This window comes from Panthera uncia, chromosome B1 (assembly GCF_023721935.1).
Source record: "Panthera uncia isolate 11264 chromosome B1, Puncia_PCG_1.0, whole genome shotgun sequence".
Classification (NCBI taxonomy): domain Eukaryota; kingdom Metazoa; phylum Chordata; class Mammalia; order Carnivora; family Felidae; genus Panthera; species Panthera uncia.
The window spans coordinates 42,695,898-42,708,177 of NC_064811.1; the positions used below are offsets into that span (position 1 = coordinate 42,695,898).

At 42.3% G+C, this 12,280-nt stretch overlaps 1 protein-coding gene across 1 annotated transcript in view; it reads left to right on the forward strand.

Moving 5' to 3' along the window:
• KIT (KIT proto-oncogene, receptor tyrosine kinase) overlaps nucleotides 1–12,280 on the forward strand; it is an 87,218-nt gene that overhangs the window by 68,689 nt on the left and 6,249 nt on the right. The window contains exons 8-17 of the mRNA XM_049630475.1: nucleotides 996–1,110; nucleotides 2,650–2,831; nucleotides 4,262–4,368; nucleotides 4,466–4,592; nucleotides 4,875–4,979; nucleotides 5,069–5,179; nucleotides 6,584–6,734; nucleotides 8,572–8,663; nucleotides 9,154–9,281; nucleotides 10,346–10,468. Coding sequence (XP_049486432.1) covers nucleotides 996–1,110; nucleotides 2,650–2,831; nucleotides 4,262–4,368; nucleotides 4,466–4,592; nucleotides 4,875–4,979; nucleotides 5,069–5,179; nucleotides 6,584–6,734; nucleotides 8,572–8,663; nucleotides 9,154–9,281; nucleotides 10,346–10,468 — 1,241 coding nt within the window. The remainder of the gene's footprint in view (nucleotides 1–995; nucleotides 1,111–2,649; nucleotides 2,832–4,261; nucleotides 4,369–4,465; nucleotides 4,593–4,874; nucleotides 4,980–5,068; nucleotides 5,180–6,583; nucleotides 6,735–8,571; nucleotides 8,664–9,153; nucleotides 9,282–10,345; nucleotides 10,469–12,280) is intronic.

A 12,280-nucleotide genomic window follows, 5' to 3' on the forward strand; every position in this document is an offset into this window, starting at 1 on the left:
AGCATCCCCTCGTCCCTGCTGTCGGATGCTCACAGTCTGGCCTACTCATTCTCAAAGGGTTAGCAGTCTTCCAATGTATCTCCAGGAGAACAACTGAACGTAATAAGTTCATTTTCCTTTCATTTTAGAAATAATCTCAAGAATTTGCAGTGCTTTAGGGCACTCTTGATTGAATACCTGTTGATTATTGTAGTTACCCAGAAATGTCAAATTAGAGCATGCCTGCTGATACAATTTACTTTTTCAGTGATTGTACACAGGCTTAGGTGTATGTATGAATAAAACTCTCGGGCTGGCTTCCTGTTACAATTTTCTGTCCATATTTTGCATTTGAAATAAAACTTCAGAGTTCAAAGCCCATATTGTATTCTACTCTTCTGTTTGGGTTTCTCTATAAATAGTATGATTCCGTTCTTTCATTCGCACCCATTCCCTTCTGTCCCAACCCCCCCCCCCCCCCCCCCAAAAGAGGACCTTCCTGAGATGGGCAGAGGGGACTTCTTCTTTTCCTGGAACTCCTCTTAATTTCATCCATTCCAGTCCGTGCCATAACTGGAAATTCCTATGGCAGGTTCAGTGATGTGAAATTCTGGTGGCAGGAATCTTAAACGCGATTTCCACCTTCCCAACAGTCTGGCATCCTAAAGTTCGGATTAGAAGCCGTCTTTCCGATTGCCCCTCACAGGAAACAGAAACCCTGCCAGGTGGTCCTGCAAACCCCACTTCAGTCATCCCCGAACGGGGAGCTCTCGGGCACCCCTACGTCTGCAGTGTGGACAGTCCACGCTGGGGTTGGGCAGCTCTTTGTAAGCCCCTCCTGGTCTGATCCTCACTTCTGCCTCCCTCCCTGCTTCAGATTCTCCCCTTTGAATGTGTTCCCTCCGGGTCCTCTTCAAACCTCAAGAAAGTTCTAAGGACTTGAAAGCAAGGGAGGGAGGAAGTCTTGGTGAGGTTTTCCAGCAGTCTGACGTATGACTGTCTCTCTTTTCCTGCAGCAAAACCAGAAATCCTGACTCATGAAAGTCTCGTGAGTGGCATACTACAGTGTTTGGTAGCTGGATTCCCGGAGCCCACAGTAGATTGGTATTTTTGTCCAGGAACTGAGCAGAGGTGAGGTGATGATTTTGGGTACCACTTGACATGCGTAAGGGAAGGACTGTAATTTAGTTGAATTTCAGATATGTTTTCAGATTTTTTTTTTTTTGGAAGCTTTGTTTATTTTGTTCTTCTCTCCACGTGGCTTTGTAGGGGGCACAATCGCTATATTTTTCGTGGGAGACATTAATTTTGTTTGCTGAAAAATGATTACTGAGCGACTTCTCTATTTTGGTGGTTATCTTTTGGATTTATCACGCAGTTTCTAGCCTGCAGGTAGATAAAGCAATTTTCCAGGACAGAGTAATTAGATTTCCATTCTCTACACAGGAGGTAATGTGTGTGGGAAACGTGGCTGCAGTTACCATGAAAAAAATTACCTCAGAAGTTAATTGCCAAGTTACCAAAAAGTAATGATCGTGCAGTTACAACATACATATGGCATTTGTAAGCTGCGTGTTTTTAAAAGGTTTTCTCCTTGATTAGGTGCCCAGCCCCTGAGCAGAGCACATCTGGCATTGTGTTTTCCTCTCCCTCGCAATCTGCACTTAAGCCTTAAATTGTCCTTTCACATTACCTGAAGATGGAAATGGGGTCAACATTGCTGTTTTTATCCATCAAACGCTGTTTTGTGCTCAGGCTTTAAAAGCCCAGTGTAACATCACCATTGAATAGTCAGGATAATAATAGGAATTTTATTTTTCACAGAATAGACCTCTTTATCACAACGAGTTAGAAGAGGTTACGTAGGATTGTTGTTTTCAGCGGAGTTTTAGCGGAATGTTTTCTTTGGGGAACAATAAGGAGGGCTCGAGACCCCTGGAAATGCCCCGGCAGTGGCAGTAACCCCAGCAGTTACTGTTATATGTGCGGCAAATGTTTCTGGAGGGCAGCTGTATGCTAGACACCGGTCTGGTGAGCAAAACACACCTGAGTCCCAGCTTTGTGAGTTTATGTCTAATGGGTAGGGGTCCGCGAAAGATGAAATGAACAGCTACCGTGATCGGGTGTTAAGTGCTAAGGGGAGAAATAAAACGAGGTGAGGGAATAGAAAGGTATTGGGTGTATGGAGGACATAATTTAAAATAGGGTCGTCTGGGTCTAGCCCCTGATGGGCTTTGCTGCCTGGAGTACGAGCCGATGGTACAGCTTCTGTCTCCCTACATGAAACCTGGAGCTTCAGGGTCTCAGCCACTGGGGATTTGGGGGCCGCCCTGTCTTCATCCTTGTAGACGTTAACTCTTTCCTCCTCTAGGCTCTTCTTTCTCAACGCTCATGTACCGTTGAAACCGGTCATGAAACCGCTCAACGGAATAGGTGTTTGAATCGGGATTCGAACTCCTGTCTCACTCCCTGGATCTTCTTGTCCACCATGCTGTTCTTTCTCACTGTGCCAGGGAACCTAGTGCCCATCTGTCCTCCCGCTGTTGGTTGTAAAAGGAAATTCCTGATTATGACCTGCTAACTTAGTTTGAAAAGTATGCCAAACCCATTGTATTTCATGATGGTTGATCTTTCTGGAGTAAATCGGGTTGTTATTTTTCTTTCCTCTAGATGTCCTGTTCCTGTTGGGCCACTGGATGTGCAGATGCAAAACTCATCTGTATCGCCGTCTGGAAAACTAGTGGTTCAAAGTTCCATCGATTACAGTGCTTTCAAACACAATGGCACAGTCGAGTGTAGGGCTTCCAACAATGTGGGCAAGACTTCTGCCTTTTTTAACTTTGCATTTAAAGGTAACAGCAAAGGTATATTTCTTTTTAATCCAATTTAAGGGGATGTTTAGGCTCTGCCTGCCATATCAATCATGATTTTCAGTCCATTCCACCAATGGCCATGTCATTTCTGGTAATTTCTACATTGTACCATGCCGTCATCAAACTCACTAAGTTTCATTCTGCACTGTTTGTTAATAACACGTATGTAGTGATTTTAACTGCACACTTTATATTTACATGTGTCTGTGCACATATGTATGCATGCATGCATGTGTGTGTGTGTGTGCGTGTGTGTATAAAATGAATCGCATATTTCCAATCATTTCCATTTAAAGGGGGTAGAGAAAAAAATAGGGGAGTGTATTTACCGTATAGCCAAACATAACCAGAATTAGGGCAATTTAGAAATTTAAATTTAATTTAAAATTTTAGTTATTTAAAATCACATTTTAATACATCGCCAGGCACTATATCAGAAAGCTAACACTGCCTTTTATGAAGTCACGTCAGTAAACTATTTCTTTTTTTTTTTTTTAATGTTTATTTATTTTTGAGACAGAGACAGAGTGCAAGTGGGGGAGGGGCAGAGAGAGAGGGAGACACAGAATCTGAAACAGGCTCCAGGCTCTGAGCGGTCAGCACAGAGCCCGACGCGAGGCTCGAACCCACGGACTGTGAGATCATGACCTGAGCCGAAGTCGGACGCTCAACCGACTGAGCCACCCAGGCGCCCATGAACTATTTCTTTAATGTCTGCAAAATTTGAATCATGAGTGACTGACTACCTCTGCTAACATAAGTTAAATGATCCTTGTGGACAAATTGATGAATTGGTATGAAGTTAGAAGACAAAGAAACCGGGCGCCTACATTCTTAGGGCTTAGTTTTTGTTTTCTTGAGTTGGCAAAGATGTGTGCCAAAAAGTTGTGTGTTTTCAGTTTTGAGTAATGAGGGAAGAATCTTCCATTGTTCTTCATCATAGATTTTTTTTTTTTTACTCAAGCAATGAAAGAACATTTTAAAAATGTTTTCTTACAATGTTTTCTTGGTTGTAAAAGAAATTCTTGCTCAATGTAGAAAATTTGGAAAATGCAGGGAAGCATAAAGAAGAAAGTTTAGACCCTCCAGAAAGGAAACTTCTTAAAGCTGTCCAAAGCAGGAATTTGGTTGAAGTACAAAACTCACTCGTATGTTGTTTTTTGTTGACAAGCGGCATAAAATTATTCTTATGCTACAGAAATCTCAACCTCCACAGGAGCCTGGTTTAAGTTGTTATTTGAAAAGATTCCTTTGAATAACAAGAGTAAGATAATAAGCGAGGCAAGGAGGGAGAATGCCCATGGCTTTGAACCCTGCCATGGGCTGGGAGATGGGCGAGTTTGGGGTCAGGTGGATAAAGATCCGTCCCTGCTAATAGATTGTGATTCCACATTCCCCTTTCATTTTAGAACAAATGCATCCTCACACCCTGTTCACACCTTTGCTGATTGGTTTTGTGATCGCAGCTGGTATGATGTGTATTATCGTGATGATACTTACCTACAAATATTTACAGGTAATCCTTCCTTTGCTCTCTCCCCTAATAAGCGCTGTAATGATTGAGATGTTCATCATTAAAAGACGATATACCTTTCCCTTTCTCCCCCGACCAGAAACCCATGTATGAAGTGCAGTGGAAGGTTGTCGAGGAGATAAATGGAAACAATTATGTTTACATAGACCCAACACAGCTTCCTTACGATCACAAATGGGAGTTTCCCAGAAACAGGCTGAGTTTTGGTCAGTATGAAGCCGGGGCTTTCCGTGTAACCTCTTTGGGTGCGCATAACAAAGACTTTAGGGAACCCCAATAACTTCCTTTGTTCTGTTGCACCTGAAACCGCGTTTTCTGTGAAATGTCACCACCTTTGATAGAGTTGGCCTACTGCACATTATAGGGAGATGTCATGGACAGATTTGTCCTTAATTCTATAACAGTTCCTTAATTGTTGAGTTTGAGATTACGCAGGTGGTCCGTTGGTCCCAACACCACCACGTGCTCTCTTCCCTTCCTTTCTGCAGGGAAAACCTTGGGTGCCGGTGCCTTCGGGAAGGTGGTTGAGGCCACTGCATATGGCCTGATTAAGTCGGATGCGGCCATGACCGTTGCTGTTAAGATGCTCAAACGTAAGCTTTTCTCCTGTAGGCTGCTGCATGCCCTCAACATTGGCTTGCCAGATGTACTTTTTGCTAAAATGAGATCTCTCTAATTTTAGCAAGTGCCCATTTAACCGAACGAGAAGCCCTCATGTCCGAGCTCAAAGTCTTGAGTTACCTCGGCAATCACATGAATATTGTGAATCTTCTCGGAGCATGCACCGTTGGAGGTAAAGCCATGACCAAATTGCCTTTTATTATCTTTCAAATGATCAAAAAAGGGGAAATTTTCATACGATTTCGACAATGCTCAATTACAAGCTTCTTGCAAGATTTTTGCCCAGGTTGACCTCTTGCTCGATTTCACGCCTCTGCTCCCAAAAGTGTTGTTCTTCAGAGTGTGTATTTGAGTTTTATCGTCATGGGTGGGACAGCCCAGGACATAACCCTAGTTACTGTCACATATGTTGCCTCGACATTGACCTCCTGAGGATCTTGAGAATGTCTCCTCTCATCCAGCAGGTCTCCCGATCTTGCAGGCTTTATACTTTGCTGGATCATTTGTAGTCACTAAAGGGTTAACATTCATTTGCACGTCATAATTAAAGATAGACTTCGAAGCCTGCCAGTTCTCAAATAATGCACCAAATGAGGCAGACACTTCACTTCTGCAAGAAAATAAATTTCCGGTCTGAAGCCGTTCTGAGGTAGAGCCTTCCATCAAGGATTTCTGTGATGTTTCCAGAAAACATGTTGGTCCAAAGGACCAGATGAGCCATCTTCCTCAAGATGTACAGAGATTCGCGGTCAAGTTGACGGCCTCCATAATTTCTTTTTTTTTTTTTTTTAATTTTTTTTTTTTCAACGTTTATTTATTTTTGGGACAGAGAGAGACAGAGCATGAACGGGGGAGGGACAGAGAGAGAGGGAGACACAGAATCGGAAACAGGCTCCAGGCTCTGAGCCATCAGCCCAGAGCCTGACGCAGGGCTCGAACTCACGGACCGTGAGATCGTGACCTGGCTGAAGTCGGACGCTTAACCGACTGCGCCACCCAGGCGCCCCTCCATAATTTCTTAAAACAGCCCCCGTGAAGGTGGCATCCACATCATGCATGGTTCACCAACATGTCTGCCCAAGTGAAATAGTTGCCTGTTAACTTCAGGGCTGCAGTTGTAGGCACGGTCACATATCAGCCGGCTGTTCCGTGTGGTTGCTTTTTCTTATTATGCAGTTTGTTCTCTGCATCATTTCCACAATAACGGTGGGAGAGGGTGTGGAGCCCCTGCAAACAGAAGTGAATCAAAGGATTCATGGAGGAAATTTGATAGTCGTACAACATTGAAAGCGGTAACTCTTTGTAAAGCCAGCAGTCATGCCTGGCTCCAGGCACTGACATCACTTAGAAAGGCAGGTAAAGGGGGCTTGCTTGTTCAGTTTGACCCCACAGAATGCTATTTTTTGCCAGCGGTGTCAATAGGTAGGATTGTATTGGTACTAAGTGGGCTTGTCAAACGAACCTGAATGTTAATGGTTATGATCACTCCTGAGTGTAATTATGGGGGGGGGGGGAGGCGCAGCATTGTCTATATATCTCATCTCTCTTTATTTAACCTTCTCTTATATGCCTGTAGGGCCCACCCTGGTCATTACTGAGTATTGTTGCTATGGTGATCTTTTGAATTTTTTGAGAAGAAAACGTGATTCATTTATTTGCTCAAAGCAGGAAGATCATGCAGAAGTGGCACTTTATAAGAACCTTCTGCAGTCAAAGGAGTCTTCCTGGTAAGGCTGATTTACATAAATAGCTGTTGACAGGCAGTTCAAGGGGTCATAAGGGTTTGCAATCAAGGCCGATTGTTAAAAAAAAAAAAAAACGTGAACAGAGATACTTCGAGGCACAAAATCAGAATTATTAAATCATTTAGATGTCACCAACAATTTAGAAAGTTCGAATAGTGTTTGTAAAGATTTGAATAGTGTTAAACTTAGATTTCCGTTGATTTTTTTAAATGCATCTTTCATTTGTTTCAAGGCATTAGTTCTGTTCAGTCGAATGAATTCTGTACCTGTTTCTCTTATGACTCTGTTCTTGTGTGTCATTTCATTCACCCTGTCGGGCTTGTTACTGTATTGTTGAGTTGCCTCAGTAAACTTCTTGAAAACCTTTAACAGAGTGGCAGAGAGCTCTGAACGTATCTCTGCATGTAGGTTTCTCACCGTCTACCTGTGAATTATTTCTGTATACCTTGCCCTTTTTTAAAAAACTCATCATGCTATAAAAAGGCACAAAGACTAGCACATTTTTAAAAGTTCTGTACCTTATTTTCATCTGTTTTATACTTAATATAGTTCTGAATTTGAATGATGTGTAAGGAGCTTCAAATTCCTTTAAGGAGGACGAATGTGGCTTACCAACCAGAATAGGATTCTTCTCTGCCATACCTTGCCCGTTCTTTCCAAAGGTTGAGATCCACCATTTATGAAGGTTTCCTAGATTCACCCAGAGGCCAGCAGAAATCATACTCCTCCCTTATGCTTTATATTTCTGAAATTGTGTATTGGATTTCTCCTCTGCCTTTTATTCACTCTGTCCCCCTGCATTTTGAGATGGCAAGACGTTGTCTTTCGAACTTGACTCCAGGCCCTCAAGAAGAGCAAATATTATTGGTGGACGGTTACCTCTTAAAGCCCTTTTCTGTACCTGCCCTGGCTAAAGTTTTAAACCCCAGGCGAAGGCTTTTTGTTTTATTTTTTTTTTTAGCCCAGTAAATTTGGGTAGTGTCAGGTGGTAGTAAAATACAGTACAAACCAACCACCTTTGGTTAGTTTCTCCAGAACATATGCTCTTTGTGTAAATAAATGAGCCTCTTTGCCTTATTTCTAAAAACCTTGGCCCCATAGATATTTTTCAACTTTCTGAAATAATGGCCTAAATTGTTCAATCCGACGTGGTGTTCTTTGTGCACTGGGATCCCATATGGGACTGGAACCACCAGCATAATCTGAAGGAGATTGTTGTCACAGTGTTTCTATGCTAATCAGAAGCAGGAAGTACTAGAAATCTTGAAGACTTTCCAGCCAAATGTTGCAGATTCAAGAGGTCCAGATGGTTCAGAAAATCATCCAAATTATTGGTGTTTATCTGAACTAAACTTGGTTTTTTTAAAACCTTCTTCCATCAGTCACTATATGTTAACGATCCCTGCCTTCCCCCCATAACACATCTCAGAAGTTCTTGCCTTTTGTGTCTTGTCTCTTTCATCTTGTCTCTTGGGGCTAATTTAGAGAGTTTAAGGGGATGGGGGTTAATTTTTTTTACTCTCTGTTTCCCCATTAAATCCCTGGTGTCAAGAGATGGGGAATTTCTAATCCCCCATCTACGATTGAACACAAAACATGCCGTCTCATTCCTGGGGATTGGACCCTAATGTTGAATATTAAAATCTCCTATCTTATGAACAAGATTTTCTTCACTCAGACCTGGCAGTACTTTCTTTGAACAAAATCAGCCTGTTCTGTAAAGAAGGGAATGAGGGTATAGAGCCTGCCCCGTGGGTACTCCCCTTTTTCCCATTTTGTTCAGTCATGATTTGATGGATGGATATTTCCTCTCTCCCAGCAACGATAGTACTAATGAGTACATGGACATGAAACCCGGCGTTTCTTATGTTGTGCCAACCAAGGCAGACAAAAGGAGATCCGCCAGAATAGGTGGGTACCTTTTTCATTTCGAGAGGATTTCTCATACTGCTCTGAAATATCATACCGTGCCCCATGGCGACTGGTTCCCCGTTACAGTAGCCCCCAATAACAGTGCCAATGTTGAATGGCAGTTAAGGGTTCCAAGTGGGTATTGGGGTCAGAGCGTTTGTAACTGTGTATGCGCATCTTACTGCATGTATGAAAATACATGTGTATCACATATGTATTTTGCAGATCACAATGTATCAGATGCATGTTTTACATATCAAAAACACGAGGTTTTTGTATTAATTCATGATCCTGCTCCCCTGAGGCCCCAGGTGATGAATATTAACTTTGTGCTTGAGCACTTCCGTTTCCTCAGCACCGGGGAGATGACCTGCCTGCACGTTCACATCAGTCCCTTCGTTACCAGCCCTTTGGTATCCCTGTTGTCACCATCTTCTGTTTTCCTTGCTTTGAGGTTTAATTGCTAACAAAGTCCTCCTCCTCCTAACAGGCTCATACATAGAAAGAGATGTGACTCCTGCCATCATGGAGGACGATGAGTTGGCTCTAGACCTGGAGGACTTGCTGAGCTTCTCGTACCAGGTGGCCAAGGGCATGGCATTCCTCGCCTCGAAGAATGTGAGTGGGCGTGGTTCCCGGGAAGGCACTCCCACACCAACCCCCCCAGCCCCAACCCCACCGAGCACTTTGGAGCCATAGTTCGAATGCACAGTGTCATTTTGAAGTGCAGTAACCAAAAACAGAGGAGATTTAGTTTCTTCATATTCCAACTGCTGTCTTTTTGGAATTCCTGTTCTCATTTATAAGCTTTAAAGTGCAAGCCTGTCTAAATGAGCTTTCTATGAATATTTTTTTTTTATGCATTGAATTCATTTAAAAACTTTGGCTTTTAGGGTACGGGAGCTGCTCTTAGAAAATAGAGAGAATGATTTCATCAGCAAAAGGAAGGGGTACCTCATGCAGTTGCAATGCTTGGTGAAGCACATACTTGGGCTTTATTGAAGTTGGACCTCAAATATTGTATGGTTTATGAAGTGTGGGGGAATAAAGGAGTCAGAATGATAAGCATTTGGGGAAAAGATGGGGATGGGAAGGGAATGATAGAATCAAAACAAGGAACAGAGTCTCTGGAAGGGTGAGAGGGGTGCCCTAGCAAATGGGACTGGCAGACTAGGAGGAGGTAACAGATCCTCCCCGTAAGTGTCACTGGTGACATTTCCAAACAATTACCAAACTAAAAGAGGATGTAGGATGGCTGAAATAAAGAGCCTCTTCCCTGTGTCCTTGGGAGACATCAAATTGAAGTTGCAAACACATTTCAGAAACTCTATAAAAGGACATTCAAAAAGAAGCATGCAAAATGAGTTTTCAGCTTAAAAAGTATGATGTGACTATTTATAATGTATTTTCCTGTGAATGAAAGCAGTCCTAAGAGGAAGAAAATGTATTCGAGTTGGTTTTGAAAGCGATTGTAGTAATTAAGGTCCTAACGATGCGAAACACACATCATTCAGAGCGTAATTTAGATGTTTATTTTTGGTGCACCGAATAGCTTCAGTGCGAAGCCAAGTTACTGGACCTGTGTGACAGAAGCAGCATCCTAACATTGCACGTAGTTTTCATTCTTGAGGAGTTTAAAATAAATGTAAATGGTTTTCTTTTCTCTCCCACTCTCCTAATAGTGTATTCACAGAGACTTGGCTGCTAGAAATATCCTCCTTACTCATGGTCGAATCACAAAGATTTGTGATTTTGGTCTAGCCAGAGACATCAAGAATGATTCTAATTATGTGGTCAAAGGAAACGTAAGTACCCACTCTCTGCTTGACAGTCCAATGAAGGATGTTAGTTTCAAGTTTTTCTAAGAATTGCTTTTTATGAGTTTCGTAATGCAAATCCTACCTTTGAGATAGCATGCATTTTAGCAGTCAAATTAAGTGTCCTTCAGCAAAATTTGCATGGTATGCTGAACATTACTACAACTAACATTCCGATAATAGAATTCCTAATTCTAATTGTGTAATTATGGGGCATGTGAAGGAAACAGAAATAGCCTTAATTTTCATTATAGCCTGAGAATAGCAATGAACTCTGTTTTGTTCAAGTGAAACAAATGTGGGCCTGAAGGTCACAGCGGGGGAATTTTATCTGGAGATTGACATGCTATGTGAAAAAGATTAAAATCTAAGGTTATGTTCAGAATTAGGTATGTAGAATGTCGGATCTTATAACCAATAGAGAGCATATTAAATAGTTTCGTAAGTAATCATGGGCTTATAGAACATAGTGATTTTAGTTCAGAGTGCTTTATTTCGTTGCCAGTTTTCATTGTATCCTGAGAACAACCCCTGGGTGTTAGAATGCAATGTCTTCACTCTTTCAGAGTTGGAGAAACTAAAGCTCAGTATGTTTTATATGTTTTAGTAATAAACATCACTGATTCTGAGATGACACAGGTCGGTTAAAGGCTGAATCCAGAGCCCATGATCTACAAGCAGCATCCCGTTAGTGTGGGAAGCCATATAGTCCCGTATATATATTCTTCTGCATCTCTTTCCTAGGCCTGTTTCCCCAGTCCAGATTTATTCCTGATGGTAGCTGTGTGTGTGCCTTAGGATAATGTAATATTTTGTCCTGTGTCACTGTGGCCATCTCTATGGGTAGGCTGTACTTGGCTTGGTTTTACAGAAGTGTTTCTGGCTTTCCTTCCTGATCAAGGCATGTATTTCTAATAAATCTCTTCTGACGCTGCACTTCATTATTACGAGGGTTAATGAAACCAAGTTCTCTCCATCCCGGTGCATGCACTACTGGAAGAAAGAATGAGAGGTAGTCCCCGATCCAGGCCTTGGAATAGTGACAGAAGGGCAAGAGGAGGAAGACGGCAGTTTCTGGACTGCCGTTGCCGAGCTCGGATCTGGTTCCATCATTTAATGGCTCTGTGATGTTTGGCAAGAATTACCCGGGGCCTCTCAACCTTGCTTCTTTTTCTCTTCTTGGGAAATGATACTGTCACCTGACTCATCAAGTTGTTAGGAGGGTTAAATGAGTGAATCTAGGTGAAGTGCTTAGAACTTTACAGAGCTCAGGTGCGTTGCAGCCAATATGCACGTGGCGGTCGTTCTTCTGACTGTTCTTTATAGATGTCTTATGTGGGATATAAATAATCATGACAGTGGTTATGCTGCAGCTTCTTAATAGCTTGTGATTGGTTCGCGACCTGTAATGAACAAGGATGGGTTAGGTCCCACCAGGCTTCTAGATTGTGGGCTCCAGCTCAAGTCTGTTGCACGAACCAATTACAGATCTCTCTTCACCAGGCTCCTGGGCAAGGAGGATTTATGGGACAAGTTAAAAGCAGGGAAACTCCCACAACATGTTACTGCCTCAGATTTGCTACATCATAGTCATGTGACATCTCCCTGTGTCAGCTTCTCAGAAAGTTCTTCCATTCCTCGTAGGTTCTTCGTCATATTTCTGCGGGTGAAGCCAGCGGATACCTTGTCAGAACATTGTCTTAAATGCATAAAATAAAATCTATAGGATTACCAAGAAAAGCAGTTAAATTGGAATATAGTTATCAAAATATTAAAAAAGTGTATTTTTTGACATCAGTA